Source organism: Gymnodraco acuticeps, unplaced genomic scaffold (genome assembly GCF_902827175.1).
Source record: "Gymnodraco acuticeps unplaced genomic scaffold, fGymAcu1.1, whole genome shotgun sequence".
Lineage (NCBI taxonomy): Eukaryota > Metazoa > Chordata > Actinopteri > Perciformes > Bathydraconidae > Gymnodraco > Gymnodraco acuticeps.
Genome location: NW_022990120.1, coordinates 208,094 through 230,256, shown reverse-complemented (window position 1 = coordinate 230,256; position 22,163 = coordinate 208,094). Strand labels below are relative to the sequence as shown.

The 22,163-nt window shown below is 38.6% G+C and overlaps 2 protein-coding genes across 4 annotated transcripts; one reads left to right on the top strand and one right to left on the bottom strand.

The window, feature by feature from the left end:
• Positions 1–12,271: 12,271 nt before the first annotated feature.
• LOC117546378 lies at positions 12,272–16,167 on the top strand. 2 transcript variants are annotated; one of them, XM_034216589.1, is made up of 6 exons: positions 12,272–12,745; positions 13,226–13,359; positions 13,516–13,663; positions 14,120–14,368; positions 15,084–15,351; positions 15,804–16,167. In XM_034216589.1, exons 1-6 carry the CDS (start codon positions 12,387–12,389, stop codon positions 15,999–16,001), a joined length of 1,356 nt encoding a protein of 451 aa, XP_034072480.1. In that variant the 5' UTR covers positions 12,272–12,386; the 3' UTR covers positions 16,002–16,167. The 2 variants fall into 2 exon arrangements, with proteins under 2 accessions (XP_034072480.1, XP_034072481.1); XM_034216590.1 differs by having other exon boundaries at positions 15,084–15,325; positions 15,804–16,023.
• Positions 16,112–21,258, bottom strand: LOC117546376. 2 transcript variants are annotated; one of them, XM_034216587.1, is made up of 13 exons: positions 21,004–21,258; positions 20,799–20,879; positions 20,372–20,575; positions 19,973–20,211; positions 19,752–19,864; positions 19,157–19,365; positions 18,853–19,050; positions 18,673–18,759; positions 18,135–18,385; positions 17,663–17,791; positions 17,319–17,459; positions 16,912–17,023; positions 16,112–16,723 (listed from the first exon to the last, which is right to left on the bottom strand). In XM_034216587.1, exons 1-13 carry the CDS (start codon positions 21,065–21,067, stop codon positions 16,503–16,505), a joined length of 2,049 nt encoding a protein of 682 aa, XP_034072478.1. In that variant the 5' UTR covers positions 21,068–21,258; the 3' UTR covers positions 16,112–16,502. The 2 variants fall into 2 exon arrangements, with proteins under 2 accessions (XP_034072478.1, XP_034072479.1); XM_034216588.1 differs by having other exon boundaries at positions 16,112–16,681; positions 16,939–17,023.
• Positions 21,259–22,163: the final 905 nt, after the last annotated feature.

Sequence of the window (22,163 nt, the reverse complement as noted above, 5' to 3'; positions counted from 1 at the left end):
GGTGAAGCTCTCTAGCGGAGAATATAGCATTTTCAATAATACTTCCTCAAGAAGAGCCAAATCCAACATCTGGGAGGCTTTTGGTGTCATCCTAGATGGAGAAAATAACCAACATCCCACGCTTTTTGAGACAAATATGCAACTGCGTGTGTTAATAATTGCACGTTTTCACTGCTCATATATAGGCTATGCGGGTTCGGGTCGGGTTGCGGATCTTGTGCCGACGGGTCGGGTTGCGGAACTAATTGGCAATATGTGCGGGTAGCGGGGCGGGTTCGGTATTGCACGTCGCGGGTGCGGGGCGGGAGCGGGTCTTGAAAATCAGACCCGTGCAGGACTCTGCCATGTATTGCACCTGTTTCCATCGGCGTCTTACGTACAGGTCCTTCTTGTCAAAAAACTCCAGGGGGCAGAATAGGCTTGGTTTTTAAGAGCAAGATGTGATTTGGGGTTAGAGGCTCCAGGTCTTGAGGGTCATTTGAGACTGTTGTGATTGGTCGACTGTTCAAAATTGCCTCTACCTCACATAAAAGGGTTTGTAGCCCTTCTTCATCCAAAGTCTGCTGCTTCAAAACAGAATAGAGAACCTGCCTCACAGACTTTATCAGACGCTCCCATACTCCTCCATGGTGGGATGCTCCTGGGGGGTTGAAACTCCACTTTATGCCCTTTTGCAGCAGTTTCCTGAATTCTGTGCTGGTTCAGAATGGAGAGGGCTTCCTTCAACTCTCTCTGAGCTCCAACAAAATTGGTCCCATTGTCAGATCTTATGTTTCACTTGACCTCTTCTGCATAAGAATCTTCTCAAAGTGTCGATACATGAGTCTGTATCAAGTGAGCTGGCGACCTCAATATGCACAGCTCTGCTTGTCATGCACGTGAACAGCACTCCGTACCTCTTTAATGTGGTACGTCCTCTTTTGACTTGAATAGGGCCAAAGTAGTCCACACCAACATTGGTAAATGGAGGCATGTCTGGCTCAAGCCTTTCCTGTGGCAAGTCAGCCATCTTCTGCTCTCCAACTTTGGCTCTTTGTCGTCTGCACAAAACACAATCTCCCAATATTTTTCTTACAGCAGAGTTGGCTTTGATTATCCAATACCTCTTCCTAACTTCAGAGAGGATGTGGTTTCTTCCTCCATGTCCAGTTCTTTCATGCATGTGCCTTAATATGAGAGTTGACACATGACAGTTTTTTGGCAGTATGACAGGGAACTAAGTTTCTTCTGGCATAGCTGCCCTCCTCAGGCGTCCTCCCACTCTTAGCACTCCATCCTTTAACACTGGATCAAGCTTGTAGAGGCGGCTTGTCCTTTTGACACCACGTTTTGTTGTTTGCAGTGCTGTCATTTCCTCCGGAAAATACTGTCTTGGGTTTGGCATATGATGGAGTTTTCTGCCTTCTCAAGATCTTCCAGAGTAATGGTCTGTCCACCCAGTGTGGCCTTCACATTTTCTATTTTCCGCTCAATATTGCTTTTGTTTTGAGCATCGGTGTTGGAGTCATTTAAAGTGGAAATAAGCTCTTTTGTCCTTTGAGCCAGCAGTTTCAAGCCTTCTTTGAATTTCAGGATCCATGCTACTGCAACTTTCAGTTTTCTACAGCTGAAGAAATGCATGAGCAGTTTGCCTGTTTTTTGCTTTTGATTGTGTTACTAAGATACTTTTAGATACACTTTGAAGTGTGCAACACTTTACAACTGGTAGAATTACTTTGTAAGGAATTGGGTTTCTTTAAAGGCAGTTTGTGATTTTTAGGGCTGTTTCAGTGAGACAAAGCAGTTTTGATAATTTCAAGTTTCAAGTTTCAAGGCTTTATTGTAATCTGCCCATTAGCTACAGTGTAGATCTGTCAATGAAAAAGGTAGGTCACAGGCTCCTCCAACAGTGCAATATATATAATTAAAAGAGATAAAATAGAGTAGAATGTTTTGAGATGACAGATGTGTTCGTAATTCTCTCACAAAGGAAATGTAAGATATACGTTTTTGTATGCAAAAAGTTCAAACAAAAAAAATGAAATGTTTTGTCTTAATAGTACTGATTTTTCTGCTACCAAGATACTTTTAGATACAGTTTGTAAAACTTTACAACTGGTAGAATGTCAATCACTTTGTAACACATTTATTTTCTTAAAGACTGTGACTGTAAAAGGCAAGTTTGTGATTTTAACACTTATTCACTGACACTAGGCAGATTTTGGCTTTTTTTCTCTCGCCAAGATACTTTTAGATAAACTTTGAGGTATGCAAAACCTTAAAACTAGAAAATGAAGTACATAGTCTGAATAGATTTTCTTAAAGACTCTTTCTCTAAAAGGCAAGTTTGTGATTTTTAACACTTTTTACTGACACTCTGCAGATTTGTGTGCAATTCTCTCACAAAGGAACTGTAAGATACACTTTTAAGTGTGTAAAACCTTAAAAACTAGAAAATAAAACACTTTGTCTGAATAGATTTTCTTTAAAGGCACTTTGATTTTAAAGCTATTTCAGTGGAACAATCCAGTTTTGTTAATATCAATGCTTTTTTCTCTTTTCTTGTGTTACTAAGATCCTTTTAGACATACGTTGATGTATGCAACACTTAACAACGGGTAGAATATGAAGTACTTTGTAAGGAATTGGGTTTCTTTAATGGCTGTTTTTATTTTTTAACACTTGTTCAGTTAAACAATGTAGTTGTTTTTTTCTGATAACCTTACATATTTTAGTTATTTTGTCTGCTACCAAGATACATTTTTATGTAGGAACATTTTACAACTGGTAGATTGTCAATTACTTTGTAACAAATGTATTTTCTTAAAGACTGTGACTCTAAAAGGCACGTTTGTGATTTCTAACTGCACTATTAAATAGCCCTGCTACTGTATATACTATGACCATTATTTTCTTATTTATAATATGGTTCAAATGGAGTAATTGGAGTTGTCTGATGCACTTGATACAATTTGACGTGATGTGTTTATTCAAAACCATTTCAACACACAATGTCATGACTTCTTTTCAAGATCTTTTATACTATTCTTTATATCTTTTATACTTTAACTATACTATGACTTTCTTTATTTTTTTTGAAATCCTATACTGACATTGCAGACAAACTACATAATATAATTCTTAACTACATACTATACTTGGACTTTTTTTCAAGATACTTTTGACATACTATACTAGTACTTTTTAAATAAATGTACGGACATTCTACACTGTGACTCTTTTAAAATCATATATGAAATACTATACTAAGACTATGAACAGATGTATGCTTCTTTCTCCTACAAAGATACTTATAGTTACACTTTAATGGATGCAAAACTTTACAACTTGGTAAAAATATGAATTAATTTGTAATGAATTGAGTTGAATTGTAATGAATTATTTTAACTGATATTATACATATTAATTATACTCTTATAAGATGTATGCAGATAGTATAAGAAATGTGCAGAATATGACAGATTAATGGTGGAGGTATACACACAAACCCAAGTGTTTAATCCATTGCATAACTACACCGTAGTTGTGTATAATATGATATGTCAATAAACCTTAGAAAATCTTGAAATCTTGAAAGGGATGTGCAAAATAGTCATTATCTACAGTCTTTAATTAACTATTAGTAGAGAATAACGAGTAATGAATATACTTTATAGGGATCCTATTAATATATAATAATACAAATAATTAAATTCAATAACGTGCTTTAACCACTAGGTGTCCCTTTATATCAGCTCTGCACGGTTATGGTTTAAATACAGCCTATCTACCAATTGGATCAAATATAAAAGTCAGCCGAATTAGTGTTGATACTGCAAGGAGACGTATTGTGTGAAAAGAAATGTAAGATGTTGTTTAATTGATGATATATTTATGATCCACGTCACGTTTTCAGTTTTGGCGGCAGTTCTTCCTGTTTGTCTAGAAGTCTTCTCATCAGGGCTCTATAAATATCTACGGCAGATATGTAATATTTTATGCAGCCGAACCGTGTATTACAATGCCGTTATGTGATGACTTTCAAAGAGAAGAGCAAGCACACTCGGAATAAATGTTTTCGGATTTCACATGGCATAAACACCATTTCCCAACGTGCATTGCGGCCAAACCATCCAATCACCGAGCTGAGGATCTAGCCTATCTGTTTCCAGTATGTATTTATGACGATGTGATGTGAGATGTGAGACTGGGTTGGAGAATTACACAGGGGAAAATAACGTATCTATGCCACAATTTTAGATGCGGATTTTGTTAAACTAATACGTTGGCGCTGTGGACCAACACTATGAATTGACGGGGAAGGGGGTAGCAATAAAGATAACACCATTAAACAGTTACACAACATAACAGAAATAATATCGATAGCAGCGTCCCTAGCAACCACCTTGGTAACAATGAAAAGGTTGTATGGACACACTTTCCTGAAGTACTCTTCGTAATAACTAGCAAACTAAAGATCATGTACATCCACTGCACACATAATCTGAAATAACAACTCATATTTCTCGCATCAAATGACATCAAAACGCATTTTAATGGCCAAACTAACATTAAAATAGGCATTTTACACCGAGAATAAAACGAAGGTCGGCCATGTTTTTTTTTCTTCTGCGGGGAGAAAGTTGAAGATCATGTGACATAGACGGCAGCCTTTGGAAATGAATGGTGAAAAAAAACGTAGGGATCCTACAATTTCAGAGGCGTTTTTGTAGAAATACTACGTGTGGACCAACGTAATTATTACACGTTTAGATATGAGACTGGGTTGGAGGTCGAATCGTCACCAAAATAAATAAGTGGTCCCATAAAGGTTAATGACAAACAAATACACATAGCCTTCCTCGGGAAGTGTGTTTGTACCGGGGACAGGAGACACCCCCTTGATGAGACACTGGAAATGATCGGGGAATCCCTCCATAGTGGAGTCATGACGACTGGATCTGAATTATTTTTTTGTATTTGGTGGTTTGTGTTCCAGCTTTCGATCAGCAACTATATATCCATAATCCACCAGTTCAGGGCCGTTCCTCCCTACAGGCCGATCATGCAGGCTGCATGGGGCCTCACATTGCGCAGGGGGCCTCGCGCAGGGGGCCTCGCGCAGGGGGCCTCGCCCAGGGGGCCTTGGCTTATGAGCTCGGCTTGTGCGCAGTTCTCAGCGCAGTTCTCCGCGCACCCCCCCGCTGACACGCGAGAGTGAGGTGACAAGGGGAGCACGTCTGTAACCCGACACCGTTGCAATGAATCAACATCTGACCAATCTAGGCTTTGATACGGCCACTAGTGCAGGTGAAGAGATGTCGGCAAAAAGACAGTTTCAGTCCGGCGCAAGCAAGAGGGAAAAAAAACAAAAACATGAAGAAACTAGAGCATCACTCGAAGGTGGGTTATTGTATGAGTCAAATGTATAACTTGCGAATGTTGTATAAGTCAAATGTCAAACTTTTGCCAATTGCCATATTAAAACTGCAATTCACGACATGAAGAAGGCAGTCTCTGCATAGCATATAGGCTAATGGAGATGCAGTTATTTCCAGCATTCTTTATTTAACATTCATTCAAGTATTTCATGCCTTTTATCTGCTAATGCAGTAGTTCCCAAACGGTGTGCCGCGGCACACGGGTGTGCCGTGGGATTTTGTGACAACCATATGTTATTATTGCAATATACAACTACACAAAAATAATTTTTTAATTTTTTATTTACTATATCAGTACTTTGTAGGTTTATATGTACGTAATCTGCGCGACTTGCGCATCCACATCTCCACGTGCAGTGCTGTATAAACATGGCTGAGTCAGCGATAACTCTCGAGAGGTGGAGGTATGCCCATTATTTTGAGTTCGTCCGAAGAATAGACAGGAATGTGACGGTGAGGTGCAAACTGTGTCCAGGCCAGAAGCTGTTATCCACTGCTGGAAACACCACGTCAAACCTCAACAAACACCTGCAAAGAACACATGCTAAGGTGAAGCTACCGCACACGCTATTTGTTGTCTGTTCTTCTTCTCTGTCTTCCGGTTGTTGCCTGTTTTGAATGACAAATACACACTACCGCCGCCTGCTGGTAAGGAAAGTTATTGCCACTCACGCATGCGCAGTTCGTACGTGCTCGGCGAGTAAAGTAACGAGTTACTTTATGTAGATAGTAACGAAGTAGTGTAATATATTACTTTTTTTTAAAAGTAATATGTAATATATTAAAACAATTTAGTAACGACCCCATCTCTGGAGTTGGCGTTCTCTACTCTGATTTACATGAAGAACAACAGGAGGTCACGGCTCTCTGTTGAACAGGACTTGCGAGTGGCCCTCTCCTCAGTGCCACCAAGTATTACAAAATTCTGCGCTCCCCGACAGGCACATGTATCTCACTAATTTGTAAGTCGGCAAAATATTTATAATAGCACATGTTTCAATGCTGATTGCTGAAATGTTACATTTATAATTTGTAGTTCAGGACCATGGACAATGCAGCTTCCTTGCATTGACAGTTCTCTGTGCTGAATTTCTGCTGAGTTTCCTTTGCCTCATTTTTTATTGTGTGACCTGTCTGGTTTAAATGAGTGTGTTGCTGCTTTGATGAAGCCTAATTTGATAAAGTTTCAAATTAATTTCTGAAATATTTCGTTAATAAATATTTCATGAGTAATATAGTTGTCTTTGTCACATTTTATTTGGCATTAGTAAATAATTATGCACATTTACAAATATTTTACATGATATGAGTGATAACACGTGTTATAAGGGCTATTTTGCACAATAGGTGTGCCTTGAGATTTTTACTTGTCCTTTGGTGTGCCTTGGGCACAAACAGTTTGGGAACCACTGTGCTAATGTACAGGAAGAAGAGTGATAAACTGTCTGTCTACTTGGCTTACATAACAGTTAAAGTTTACAGCCTAAAAAACATGGAGCATTTTTTCCCTTTTATTCATTTTTATGTCAATTTGCACATTTCATGGTGATGCTCAGCCTCTCCCTCCTCCATAAAAAAGTAACTGTGTTGATAATAATAATAAACAGAAATTATATTTGCAAAATACTTTGTTTCCCAAAAAAATTGTTTCACTCCTGTCGGTGGGGGCTCATCTCACAATGTCGCTTGGGGCCCCAAGTTGGCCAGGGACGGCCCTGCACCAGTTAAAGGAAATTAACCACATCTGGTGTTATTAGTTTCCATACCTCCTGTGTTTTACGAGCGACTTATCTAGGCTATTGGCGAACGGCATTAAAACATGATTAAACATGATAGTATATAAAACCATGCTCGTATCTATCCAACCTAGAGAATAGCAAGTAATTATGTCCTTCTGTTTACCGCATCATTTATGAGAATACATTTCTTAACAAGAGAACATAATCGATGGGTGATCAATAACATTTCCGTGTTTATTTATTTCTCCAAGTTATGTTTTTGTGTGCACTGACGAATCTCAAACGGGCGTTTGTTAAATCATTTTAAGATTGGCTTTAATCAATTTGTGAAAATGAATTCTTCATATGATAAATGAGAGGTAACATTTTATTTATGGTATTATTTCCACATATTTCTCTCCATTCTTCCTTCCGCCAACGGTGTCGCAGTTTCTCGTCTCTCCCGTTGTTGTGCTTAGTGCGTACGCATGGGTCAGAGTTTGCATGGAGGACCGCACATTTTCCCGTCAAGCTAGTTTTTTATAAATCGCAAACAGTGCGTAGTAACTGGTGTACACCATATTTTGTGCGTACGCACCGTTTATAAATGAGGCCCCTGGTCTGAGACTGGCTGACTTGATACACCTGTTGCAATACAGGAATTTTAACAGTTGTATCAATGTCAAATTTGTCGTTTTTAGCTCTTCAAAAATGTGGCTTTGCCCTGAATGACAGTATAAGCCACATAGCAAACATGAAACATCCCCATCCCAAGCCAAAGCACATATGTTTTAGAGAAGGCAAATGTACATATGCTGATGTGCAGGTGAAGCTGAAGGCCCTTCATCACCAGTCTGTCTGAGTCCACAAATCAGAATGATACAAAAATATTTTTCTAAGATACGTTTTTCTAAGTAGGCTAAGGCTGGAGCCACACGAGGACGATAACGCAAACGGACCGCAATCGTCATCAAAAAAGTATTCCGTCCACACGCAACAGGCACCAGAAACATGTCCGTTCACACGAGACCGCTCGAAAGCGCTGGAGACGCTGTAGTACATACGCCAGGCCTGTAAGTGGCGCTGTAGTCCTGCCACAAAAGCAGCGAAGAAGACTTCCCGCGCATGGTTGCCCTTCTGTTTATTCTCCGCTGTGGACGCTCTGGCTCTCCCTCCCCGAGGCAAGCGTATGCTCCTGCTGTAATTCTCTCCGGTAGTCCACCAGCAGATGACAAACACCCACCTCCGGCATTTTCCAAGGGACGAGGGGACCGTGCAGCAGAGTTTCAGTTCGATTTTTTTTTGCCGGTCAACATGTTCATTAAAGTTGAAATCTTCCGAACAAAATTAGAAAAGTGCCGGTCAGAGGTCTTCTTTGTTATTTATTGAGCTTTAAAACAAATGAATAACGACTCTATATAATAATATAAGAATAATAAACGGAGCCTCTCTTTTCCTCTCCCTCTTCTGACAGCCCAGCAGCTGATCTCTGAGCAGGAGACATGGGGAAAGGTGGGGCTATTGCTTCAACGTTATCAGGAAATGATCGTATAGGCGTAAACATGGAGCCGTTTGCCCCATAGACATATAAACCCGGAAGTAAACTTCTTCCGGTTCCTTCGTGAAAAACCAATGACAATTCTCCATAGGATTTTGGAAAATAGCTCGAAATAAGGTCTGTGGTTGGCGCACATTTAAGAGAGGGATCACGTTTTGTTCAGCCGGATAATCTCCACATGTCTACCCTACTTTTATAATTTTTTAATCATAAATCTAGTCGCCAAAAGCGAAATGCTAACGTTATGCTATAGCCTAAACGAACTACAAGCCAGTACAGCAGCAGGGTCGCACGACTTCAACGTCACGCCAACTTAAGATCGTTTCAACTGACTTGCACTGAAACTGCACTTTAAACACTTTAAATATATTAACATTTTAAACTGTATACCCCGGTTATCTAGGCCCTTTTTGTTTTGTTTAATGTATACCACGTTTATCTAGGCCCTTTTTGTTTTGTTTTATGTATACATGTCACACTGTGGGAAACAATATTTCGATATTTCTGGATGTATAACACATGTAGAATTTTTGACAATAAAGCTGACTTTAACTTTCGCGTGCTTGCATATTTTAACAAAGCTTTTCATTTTAGCCACCCGGAATTTAACTAGAAGTCATGGCTGTCATGGCCTTTTTCCCCTCAAGGGCCATTTACATGTTTCCAACTTCCTCCGAGCGCCGTACAAATGATTGACCTCTGCTTAAAAATACTAAAGTCACAGCCCATTCATTTGGCCTTTCTTTCATGCTGTGCAAAGAAAAAGCAACCTCTTAATCCAGATATCTTAACATGACTCACGCATGCATGCACGTAAACGGTTGTGGCATGACCACCCAAACAGAAAGATATTGGACACAATATGTGTGCAAATGTAGTTTCCTATCCATGTGAACATGATTTAAGTGTGGTGCACTTTGAGAGCAACATTAGGAGATCTATGGATACATCTCTCAACATCCATATGAAACAGAACTGTAAGAAGATTTTATTTTTATTTATGGATATTTTACAAATCACTCCCCTTTCAAACTGTATTCTTGTTTATTAATAACAACTTTTTTTTACTGTCATATAATATTTTATACCTGTTTACTTTATTCTCTTATTTTTTTATAACTATAATGATCATGTAAAGAATAAAGATGTGCCTTTACCTCACTGGTTGTAGAAAAAGCTTCTCATATGTGTTAGCATAGCTAGCTAACCAGATGCTAATAACAACAAAGTTATTGACTGTATGATCAGTATGACAGATGAACAGATCGCCACTGGGCTTTCAACTAAAGACACAGCAACGCAACAACTGCGGCATATCCTTATGGGTACTGCAATTTTTTTGGAAGACCCGGAGCGACGTTCCGGTGCTCTCCGGCATAACTGCACCCCAGAGGAGAAGGGTCTAGCTGCGGCCGCGGCCAGTACACGATGGTACACGATGGTACACGACACTTCCACCTGATACGACACTACGGTGGCTGAGAAGGGTCTAGCTGCGGCCGCGAAAAGTTGTACTTCCAAATATGGTCAGAAGAGAGCACGCCCAACACCTGAGATTTACAGACAACAAACAACATGGCGCACCGAGTACAGGTACTTAACGTATTGTGGTTTTAGATATAATTACATACTATTTAGGTTCTCGTTTGTTTGTCGATGTGGCTGTTTAGCGCAGTGTAATTGTGTTTATTTTTGCTATATATATATATATAGATATATATATATACAGATGTAGCGCTCCATTTCAGACGCCTACCCGTGCGGGTCCGTGATCGGCACTGGGTGGGCCCCTGCTGAAAAGGAAAACCCCCCCGCAGGATTTGAAACGCCCCCTTGATAAATACATTTAATTATAATGAAACCAGCTGCAATGGATCATGGATCCACCAGGGGGAGCCGTGATTAAAAAGCTGCCACACTGGAACTCATGTGAAATAAACAGCTGATCTACAGGTATCTGATATCGCGGATATTTGTTAAGATCCATATGTCACGGATAGGATCATATTCTGTGCTAAATAAGAGACATGTAATCACTTACTAAACATCTCCATGTTTTTATTTAACAAAATAATGTTTAATTCACGTTGGCGTAAGTACAAAACCATCGCTATGTTTTTAGATCAGGAAATGCATCCAGGCTCAAACAAACGATTTTCAATCATCATCCTCACGATCATTTAATGTAGGCTATGATATGTTCGCGAGTTGAAATTAATGCACTAAATTTAATCCACGTGAGTTTACAACAACAAAAATAATCGCTTTGTTTTTATATCACATCCGACCGGAGGAAAATGCAGCACGGGTATCACTACTGATCATCCTAATCCCACGGGCAAACAATAATATGTACAGTGTTAATAGTTTACTGTATTATTAGTATTATTAGTGTCTAATATTACTGGGGATTTCGGAATGGTAGCCTACTGGATTTTGATTTATTGTATCGGCTTCATATCGCAATATATTCCCGAAGTCTGAAATGCAAAAATGTCCCACATTAGGGCAATTCACCCTACATTTAATCATTCATACAAAATCATATTTCGTTTATTTTTAACGAAATAAATGTGGTGTAATCCACATAATTTACTGTGTTAATTGTTTACTGTAGTATTGTGCACATTACTTTTCGCTGCTTGTTGCACCTGGTTAGAAGCTAAACTGCATTTCGTTGTCTCAGTAGGCCTACCTGCAATATGTGCAATAACAATAAAGTTGAATCTAATCTTGAGCAGGAACAAATGTATTTAGGCTACTTAGTACATATCTGACATAAACGATTAAACACATTTGTGCATTCTTTAAACAGAGTCAAGCCGAGTCCGGAGGTGGCGGCACATTAAAGTGTGCACCTGATTGTTTAACTTGAAGGTGCCTAATGACATTTAATCATTTAAACTAAATCATATTTCGTTTATTTTTAACGAAATAAATGTGGTTTAATCCACATAATTTAGGCCTACTGTGTTAATTGTTTAGTATTGTTTAACTTGAAGGTGCCTGATGTGAACATTTCCAGAAGCACTCTAGCTTGAATGGCCTTTGTATGTATACAGTAGGCCTAACATAGGCGGCGCGTGAGGCTCAGGTTTGGGAAGGCTAAATAACTTTTTTTTTCATTTTACGCTGCCCGCCTCTATAGATATGGAGGACGGAACATGACTTAAGTATAAATAAATAAATGTATGAAGAAATACAGGAATAAATAAATAAATACGTAAATAAATAAATAAATACAGGAATAAATAAATACAGGAATAAATAATTGACGAAATAAATACAGAAATAAATAAATGTTGAAATGAATACACAAATAAATAAATAAAAGAATAAATGCATAAATAAATGCATAAATAAATATGGAAATAAATACATCAATGTATAAATAAATAAATAAAAGTCGAAAATAAAACAGAACACACGTTATTATATATCTTTCATTTATTTCTACATTTACGCGACATACATTTATTTATTTATGTATTTATGTGTCCGTATGCTAATGAGGTGGGCGGTCCTAACCTCAGTCTGAAGCAGGATTGGTTACAGGAGTGTGTGATCATTTCTGGCAGAGGGCTCTACTACTAACGCCTGGATAACCGCGCTGATTCGAATGCAGGAGCTTTACTGTTTAGCCCTTATCTTTATACATCCATGGTTTATCCACAGTTGTAAGGTTTATTTATGGATATTGATTTAAGAGCCATTGGAGATCATTTACGATCATTAGCGGACCATTTAGAGAATGGAGAACCAAAAGACTATGTCCAGTTTCGTGTGGAACGATGTATAGAGGACTTGGCTCAGCTCGACATGGATGTGGATGTTAACCCAGCTGTGTTTGAGAGTCTTCAAGAGGTTGCCCGCCAACTTGAAATCCTCTCGGAAACAGAGGAGGCGACCCTTGGGCGTCCATCTTACATGTTGCCCCTAAACGTTATTGAAGCACATCTTCGTTGGGGCCACACCGCTGGGGACATCGCGCAGGTGTTCGGGGTGTGCGAAAGAACAATTCGTCGGAGGATGACACAGAACGGGATACGGTAGGTTTAATCCGCATTCTTTCACGTTTTTTGTCTGGATTTCCTTACTTTTATTGTTTTGGCGTAGGCTATATCAGTGTACACATTTGTTAGACGCATTAACTTGTGTTTAGTAATGATAACGTTTCATTAGCCTACATTTTCTCCATCCAAATTAGCCTACTTGTTTACATATTTATTAAAATGGTAATAGGCCATTTATATGTTGAAACCAATACATCAGATAGACATGTGTCGGGGCAAAGATACAAACATGCTTTGTACACAAAGCAAAGGTACCATTACCTCAGACATGATGTAGGCCTAATAATAGTAATGAGGTTTAAGAGACCAGCTCATTTGTTTCAGATGACACCTACATCTTTCAATGCAGGTTAGTACAGAGCAACACACTCATTCTGATGTGTTTTGATTGTACAGTGCAAAAGGTGACTATTGTTTATTGTGACTTACTATTGTTTCGTTATTTTTGATGATCAGGGTCCAAGATCTATTAACTCTGTTAGATGACAACAGTTTGGATGAAACTGTTACCCAAATTCTACAGCATCATCCCAACTCTGGATACAAAATGATGGTGGGGTACCTGAATGCACGAGGGATACGCATACAAAGTAAGGGATTGTTATTATTATAATAATCCTCCATGCAGTGTTTTTTTTTTACTACTTGATAATGAATCACATTATTCTGGCATATTTAGGAATGCTTTACTTTTCATTATGTTACTTGCAGTACACCATATCTCTGCATTTCCCCGAATATAACAGGACAGCGTGTCCAGGAATCCATGCGGCGTGTTGATCCAGGTGGAGTCTTGATTCGCACTCTGCAGCTGAACCCAAGAAGGCGTAGGAAGTACTTTGTACCAGCACCGAACAGTTTATGGCACATCGACGGAAATCACAAACTGATTAGGTATAGTATAATCATTAACACTCAAGCATTGCTCAAACATCCACTTCACTACAGTTACAAAAGATGGGACCATCTAAAGTGTTCTTATAATCAATCAGCTTCAATGCAAACCAGACTTCAAGATTCAAAGGCTATATTGTCATATGCATGATAGCTTTTTTTATTGGTTGGTTATGAAAATCTGAAGTCTCAGTCTCCTCTAACAATGCAACATACAATATTCTGTAGACATAAAAACAAGTTAAAACACTGCAAGAAGAAATATAAATGAAATGTATCAAATGATTAATTGCACCAAATTCCTCTGCATGCAAATTACTTTTACTATCAAAATTAAGATGATTTATGTTTTGTAATTATAACTTTTAGTAGGATAAGGCACCTTTTAAAATGTGTAAATGTCTGTACATACATTAGTGGATTGACCTTAATGTGTGCCTATACATATCCCTTTAGGTGGCGTTTTGTTGTGCATGGTGGTATTGACGGCTTTAGTCGTCTCATCGTGTACTTGAGTGCTGCCACCAACAATCGGGCAGCAACAGTTTTAAGAAGCTTTTTGGAAGCCGCCAATGTCTACGGTGTGCCATCACGTGTGAGGTCAGATAAAGGTGGAGAAAATGTTGACGTTGCACGCTACATGGTGGCAAACCGAGGAGAGAACAGGAATTCACACATTGCTGGCAGGAGTGTCCATAATCAAAGGTACCTTAAACTTCAAGTCAAACTTTTATCAAATTAAGTCCTTGGTAAAGATTGCAATGTCAACTATATGTCTTTAGCTATTATTAATTGTATTTTTGTTCGTCTTCCTCTGTGAGATAAAACCATAGAACTAAAAAAGTTATATTTCTATAATACAAACACTATAATTATGACACCAACTGTATAATTTGACAAGAAGGATAACAATATTTTTCAAACATCTATTTAGTGGAAGTCCCAGCACGTTGCATGACCGGGCAAATTACTGTTGGAACTTGGATTTTGAATGTATTTTCCAGTCAAGAGAACCTTACATTAATATTGAACAACAACAGTTAATGTGGCATAAATATGGCATTAGTCCGTCTTTTTTTATACATCCATAGTATGTTCAGCTGATATATTTCCTGATCCAGTTTCAACAAAGCTTACAGTATAAAAACCTCACCCAAGTTTGATGAACTTTGCTCAAGCAAAATGATTTTTGCTAAATCCAATTTCCAGCTTTTTTCCAGAGGCATTATTGTGCACTTGCCACTTAATCAGGAACATTTTCCTATTGAAATCGGCAAAAATGTTAATACTTAGCTTCTAATTAATGTAATTCAATTCTAAATTTACTTACCATTTATGGTAGGTGAAAGGTGATATTTGTAAGTTTTTTTTTTTTGTTCACTGAGCAGACTAAATATTTTCCTTCCTTTTTCCTCAAAAGGATAGAAAGGCTCTGGAGAGACGTTTATGTAGGAGTGCTGGATCTCTTCTACACAATGTTTTTCAACCTAGAGAGAGAAGGCCTTCTCAATCCTGACTGTGAAGTGCATCTCTATGCTCTGCACTGGTGCTTTGTGCCCCACATACAGAAGCACCTGCAGTTTTTCCAGCAAGGCTGGAACTGCCACCGACTAAGCACTGAGGGAAACCGGTCCCCACTGCAACTGTGGACTCGCCATGAGCGTGAGGCCCAGCAGGAACATATACAGGTTTGATTGTATTCAATAGTTTTATTTTGACTTTGACTTTACTTTCCTACATGGGACCATGTTAACACTAATACCCACTTTTTCTGTCATTACACAAACTGTTTAAAACAAATAATACAAGTGAGTATAGTTTCACAATGTAACAAATAGTGGCCTGTTGTCGAGGAAACTGAATGTGATGGAATTATTTTATTCTGCATATCATCGGCACTTTAAACACTTCTATGAGGTATTCCTAAAATGCTGTGATCAACCAGAACAAGCGGTTAAGGAAGATAATGATACATCAGGGCTTTCTGCTCTCTAATGATTTGATTGATGTCAGCTGTTCATGAGACATTAATCAGGAATTCCAGGAGATGATACAAAACGGTTATATAAAATGAATTAACTGACAAATATATTAAAACTTTGATTTTGGTTGACTCTAACTTTAGCTCTTGCAATTGCAGGTTGACATTGAGTTTGGAGTTGACTGGACTGGACCATGTGCTCATCGCCTGCCTCATGTTATGGTTCCTGAAGTTCAGCTGCAACGTTCACTGACTGACCAGGAAGTGGAAAGACTTCCAGACCCTGATGGCCCTCTGTCCAATGTGTGGAATGTCTATGTACAAACTGTGGGCTTATTGACTGAAATGCTACAGTAAATGTGTGTGTGTATCAAAAGTCTGTTGCTGTGGGAAATGTAGTCTTTTAAAGTTTCGACTAGGACGATTAGGTGACAATATTTGACTGAGTTACATGAAGACGCTGGTACCAAGATTCAGTATATTTCGATTTTAATACAATAAAAATTAGATGGTAATGAAGTTACGTTCAGTAGTCATTTGAAACATGTGTTGCACTGAACATATGCTTGTTGTGAATCAACACTTACTGTAATGCATCAAGAAATATACATTTGTTACAGTTAATGAACATTTTGTAACGAATATCAATTTAAAACTTTGAAAATATATAAAGATAAACATGCTTTCTTTGTTATGTGCAATAACAAGGAAAGCATGTTTATCTTTATATATTTTCAGTGTTACACAAACTGGCCGGAGTATAGGCATTAACTGAGTTTTTTTTCCTCTCTGAAAACATACATTTTTGGCCGGCCAAACAAAAGACAACAAATCTAGTACTAAGGTGTGTCCGTCTCTTCAGACCATCCCGAACCCAGTTTCAGTGCTCCAAATAGCAGCAAGAATGTCCCTTTCAAACATACAGTACTCTTTGTAATGTCCTGGAAGTTTCAGCTGGTGAAAGCATGTGGAAGAGCTGGGGAAGTTGCTCTCCACCACGGTCACATCCAGGCCATGTCTAGGAAGCACATTCCATCCTATCCAGAACTGCACAAGTTTCCCAAGGATAACGGGAGATGCTTTATAAAACAGAGAATAAATTCATTTTATTATAATTGCTTTCAGTTAATAGTTAAATAACAATAATGTTACTTAAATTACGCCTTGGATTGTTACTGTAGCTTTAAAGATAAAAACAGAGGAAGCGCAGCTTTCGTTATAATAATTACAAACTTTCAGTAAACAAAGCTTGAAGACGTTGTTTTACCCATCTCAATAAATGTGCGCAGGAATCCTGTGAGCCTACAGGAATCCTCCAAAGAGACTTCACTGTCTTCATCCTCATCCTGTGTGGGCCAGTTTATCTTCTCCAACACCATCTGACAGATTTCGTTTTGAAAGGAGCCCAGTGAAAGCACAATAATAAACAGAACATACAAGAAACTGCAGGTTTTGCTGTGTAGCAGCAGAGTAGTCTAAAGATACAGTTGTTCTATTGGTTTAGCTCCTTTTAAGCAGCAAGTAGCATCATTTCATTTCAAAATATGTTTGCGTAGGTGAATGTTTGTTTTAATAAACTTAAACAATGTAGGTCTGAGAGTAGTAAATAAACCCAATTTCTAACTCCTGTGAGTTAGGAGGAAGGATTTGACTGAGCAGCATGAGATCACTTACCCGTGGTGTGCACTGCAAATCAGATGCTCTTGGAAAGAGAAGGGGAATCGTGTCTTTCCTCTCCGTCAGCAGAGGCCAGATCAGTGTCTCTTTTAAACCCCTTCGTAACTGCTTGACTTGTCTGGAGGTTCTTCCAAGGACCTGCACAATATTTGCATCACAGTAGAAAAGCAAAGCAGCCTGATTGATCTAATAGCCCAATAAGCATGTTTTAATACACTATTAACATCCAAATATGTATTTAACAAAAAAGCTCAAATGTGATATGCCAAAATGAGGTCCTACTTCAAAACTTCAACTCTGATTAGTCAGTCTGATTCATATGACCTGTTAAGAATACTCACAGCATGGAGGATCAGTTTATCAAATAGCCATCTCCTGTTGTCACATGTGACTAGAGGCAAATCCCAGGACAGTGCCAACTCATTGATGAGCTTTTTTTCTTCTGATGATAACTCTGCTGTTCCCTCCAGCTAATAATGGCAAGTAGAATGAATTTGATAAGAATCGTTAATTTCTCAATACTTGTATAAACATTCAACTTTGATACAACATAAGAAGTTTAACTTATAATCAGCATGTTAGTTGGTAACCTGTAAAAGCTATGTTTTGTCAAAAAACATCTTATAGGAGGACATCTGTAAGTGTTCTAATGATATTTAATATATCAGTGCATGGTGTTTTATAATGCTTCAGTAACTCCTGCTGGTGCAAAATGTAGCCACTTGATGTTAACAGTATCTGAAAGTAGATCAGCTAAATAAATAATATCCAAAGGTTGAATAATAAAATAGGTTAGAAAAACATTGAACATACCAACTTGATTGTCTCACGGATATCAAGGTCAACACAGTCCTTAATATCTATTGTGGCTTCTTCTGGGGATCCACCAAAGAGCACATGCAGGACAGCTGGGCTCAGTCCACCTAGGCATGGCCCATCATGGAGGAATGAATGTCCAATCATTCGGCCAGCAACAACAAAGAAGTCACTCTCCAAAAGGAGATGAGAAGTGGAGGGAATCAGATGATCTTGTTCTCCTTCAAAAAGAAGAGTTCCTCCAGGCACTGCAAATATAGGAAAACAGTCAAAGTAAATTGATAGTAAAGTAAAGGACATAGATATTCAACTATCACAAAGCATTAGTAAAGGAATGATCAAACCGCCACTGGATACTGGTTGATCCTGTAGAAACCTACATGTTCACAGCAGCTACAATCACATCAGGTTTTAGGAATACGTTTTGTTTTCTGGGGTTAAGGGACAGATCTGTGTTCAGCCTGGAACTGGTACAAAAACACACATAACTTAGTGGCTGAGACCCAGCGATCAGCCATAGTAAATATTTACTTACCAAACTTCATCTCAAAACCAGCCTGAAGTTTTGACATGATGGTTGCAAAGAAATGCCGAGTCACACCATCACCAATGGCTGGATCTCCTTAAAAATGTAAACACACACTACAGACATCAGTTTAACGAAAATATGGTTTGTTCATTTTTTTATCTTGGATTTTGTTTGTAACCGAATTACCCTTAAGTGTGCATGTCAAGGGGCAAGCCCACTCAACATTTGCCTTCTTATAAAAAGTAAGGACTGCTCTTTCCCTTTCCGCTGCACTGTCTCCAAGATCCATAGTAAGACACAAGGATTTTCCAGTTGCATGCTGGCTTAAAATGTCTTCTTTAAACATCTTTGCTGCCTCTGTGGGATCTGGCGCTATTCTCCAATCTAAAAATAGTTTAAAAGGTTTCCAAATTAATATTGGATCAAGTGAAATGTAGAGAGCAACAACTTATTGCAATACATGATGTACTTAATAAAGGATGTTACACACCAGAGAAGCCACTTTCCTCAGTGGGATCGATGTCAACTACCTCAGGAGAAGGCAACATTTCCTGAGGTGGCACCGAGTGTCTTGTGTTCCTGGCCCTTGTTGTCTCATTTCCCTGTGCTCCTGTGAACGTGCTTTCAAATCTAACTTGACTTCCGGAGGCCCTTTCAGTTGTCAACTCAATCTGTACCTCACCGCTGCTCTGTGATGGTCTAGTGTAAAAAGAGGTTATTTCTGTTATTTGGTCTAGTATACTTTACATTACATATCACACTCTAGAAAAAGATGGGCATATACATAGAATGAAAAGTAAACCAAATGTTACTTTTCCTCAAAACCAACATCCAGAATGTATATCTTTCATATTTAAATGTATTATAGAGGACAGCAGAATATGGTGTTACAGAGGGATTGTTGGAACAAAAAGTACTAATATCTGGCCCCATAATTATAAAACCTCAGATGTGCTGATATGTCAAAATATTTTACATCCATTTGCAGCATCCCACAGCCTTATGCTTATTGGTTATTGTGTGTCTACACATGCAGTTGCAGTGTGCCTGGCGAATGTGATGTTTAGTTCTGTAGAGAGTAATACCTCGTGCAGTTATTGCTGTGATCCTTGATTCTGGAAAAGGGGAACTCCTCTCCACAGATGACACATTTCTGATTTGGTCCAATTAACACGTTGTCGCCTTCTGATCGACATGCCTGTAAACAAAATAGTTTTAAACTACATCACAAGCGAACAATTATGTTACTGTAAGTCACAGATTCCACTTTAATATTGTGACACCACTATAGAAGTGAGGAACTTACAGGGTCCAAATTCAGGGTTCTTTGCATTGGTCTAATGAAAACCGTAGAATGGCCAATCTGGGTCTGAGGGTCCTTCAAATATCTGACATAGTAACCCTCATTGGGACAGGGGATCACAATCAAGTGGCGACTTCTCGTAGTGCCAGATATTTTTAGCAACTCGAAACCGCCACCGTTCCGCAGTTTTGGATAGGCATCCATCAAGAATTCGAGGAATTCATTTGAATCTGTATGGCTGCCTAGAAATAGATGATACACATAAGAGATCTAACATAAAGATAATGTTATGATTGTAAGGGTAACTCAATATATTTATATATCACAAATGTACATTTACCATAAAAAATAGACAGAAAAGGAAAGAGCGATTGATAATCGTCATTCTAATGACTGACAGACCTTTAAATGTGAGCCGTTTTTCACCAAAGCCAGCAGCAGCGAGTCTTTCTTTGGCGTATCGGTTGGGGACTAAGGCTGCATTCTTGTCCTCAAGGCAACAGAATAAATGGGTATAAGAATGCAGGTGTGCAGGACCAGAAAGGGTTTGCCGCCCTGCCGTCCTCCTCCCTCCCATGTAGGGGCCAAACAGTCTTGAAACTTCGGCTAGGATCAAGTTAAGAAGATAAGCAATATTGAGTGCAAGGAAATAATGATTCAACGAGAATCCAGGGGGGAAATGTTGGTTAGCGTTAGCATCACACACTATAAATATAATGATCCCTTCAAGCTGGTGGACAGAAACTGAATCAAATAACTTGTCATTGGCGATATAAACTTAGTAAACTGATCGGATTTGCATTACAAATAATTTGATGCAAAGACCTACCGTCCACTGGGTGTCTGGGAGTCCCGTTATGTAACGGATGAGGAGGAGGAGACGAAACTGGCGCGTTAGCGGTCCTTGGTGCTGCACAAAACATAACATAGCGCCACATTGGGTACAAAACTGTACATTGGCATTTTAACACACAGATCAGTTTTTTTACATTGTCATATCAGTCTTACACTAGACCAAAACATGAGTCACTTACAGTTTTCAAGCTGGTTAGCCGCATCCCGCAGAAGGTCTGCCAGCGCCCTTCCAGCCGAAGCCATTATTAGAGAGTTGCCGACAATGTACACAGAATGTACAGATGTGACTTGCCACGAATCTATTGCTTCTGCCTGGCTCCAACAATTGGCGAATCCTGCTTCAGACTGAGGTTAGGACCGCCCACCTCATTAGCATACGGACACATAAATACATAAATAAATAAATGTATGTCGCGTAAATGTAGAAATAAATGAAAGATATATAATAACGTGTGTTCTGTTTTATTTTCGACTTTTATTTATTTATTTATACATTGATGTATTTATTTCCATATTTATTTATGCATTTATTCTTTTATTTATTTATTTGTGTATTAATTTCAACATTTATTTATTTCTGTATTTATTTCGTCATTTATTTATTCCTGTATTTATTTATTCCTGTATTTATTTATTTATTTACGTATTTATTTATTTATTCCTGTATTTCTTCATACATTTATTTATTTATACTTAAGTCATGTTCCGTCCTCCATATATAGAAACGAGATCAACTGAGTGAAAGCACCGCCTGCTGACCGATCAGAGCTCAGTGTGCGGAGTTTAAATCTATCAAGTCATATTACAGGAAAAAGGAAATGCAGTTTAAACTGCCGTATGCAGAGAAGACGCCGACGTGTCGCACTTATCATTCATATCACACTGACATTACATCATCAATCAGATCATCGATCACACATCGATATCACCCATTTACACTGCTCTTCCCGTCAAGAATATGAATAGAACTTAGTTAGATCACTTTACATTTCTGCAAATTAATTTTTAATCACACACGTCTCCCCGTCCCGAAAATGATAAATAAAATAAAAAGAGGAAACCATTTTCAAGTTCAGTTTTCAACGTTTTATTTAAAATGACTGACATAACACAGACACCATACTGTAGGCCTATCTGCTGCGGAAACCAGGACGAGCTATTTCGGGATCTGTTTTTCGGGGGCTCCTCAGTCTCTCATTTACCCGGCCCCTGATTAGAACACATCCTGGGGATTGTGTTTACAAACATTGACCAGACCGTTCACCAGCCCCCACCCCCCATGTTGCCCATGCTGTCCTGTGTTGCGAACTCTTTGTTTAAAACGAATTGGCCATCGGAA

Coding starts and splice junctions, on each gene's coding strand:
- LOC117546378 (XM_034216589.1), top strand. CDS start 12,387: ATGGATATTGATTTAAGAGCCATTGGAGATCATTTACGATCATTAGCG. Junction 13,360..13,515: donor ACGAGGGATACGCATACAAA/GTAAGGGATTGT, acceptor CGAATATAACAG/GACAGCGTGTCCAGGAATCC. Junction 13,664..14,119: donor GGAAATCACAAACTGATTAG/GTATAGTATAAT, acceptor ATATCCCTTTAG/GTGGCGTTTTGTTGTGCATG.
- LOC117546376 (XM_034216587.1), bottom strand. CDS start 21,067: ATGGCTTCGGCTGGAAGGGCGCTGGCAGACCTTCTGCGGGATGCGGCT. Junction 18,760..18,852: donor CTTGACATGCACACTTAAGG/GTAATTCGGTTA, acceptor TACATTTTTAAG/GAGATCCAGCCATTGGTGAT. Junction 17,024..17,318: donor ATTTGCAGTGCACACCACGG/GTAAGTGATCTC, acceptor GAAATCTGTCAG/ATGGTGTTGGAGAAGATAAA.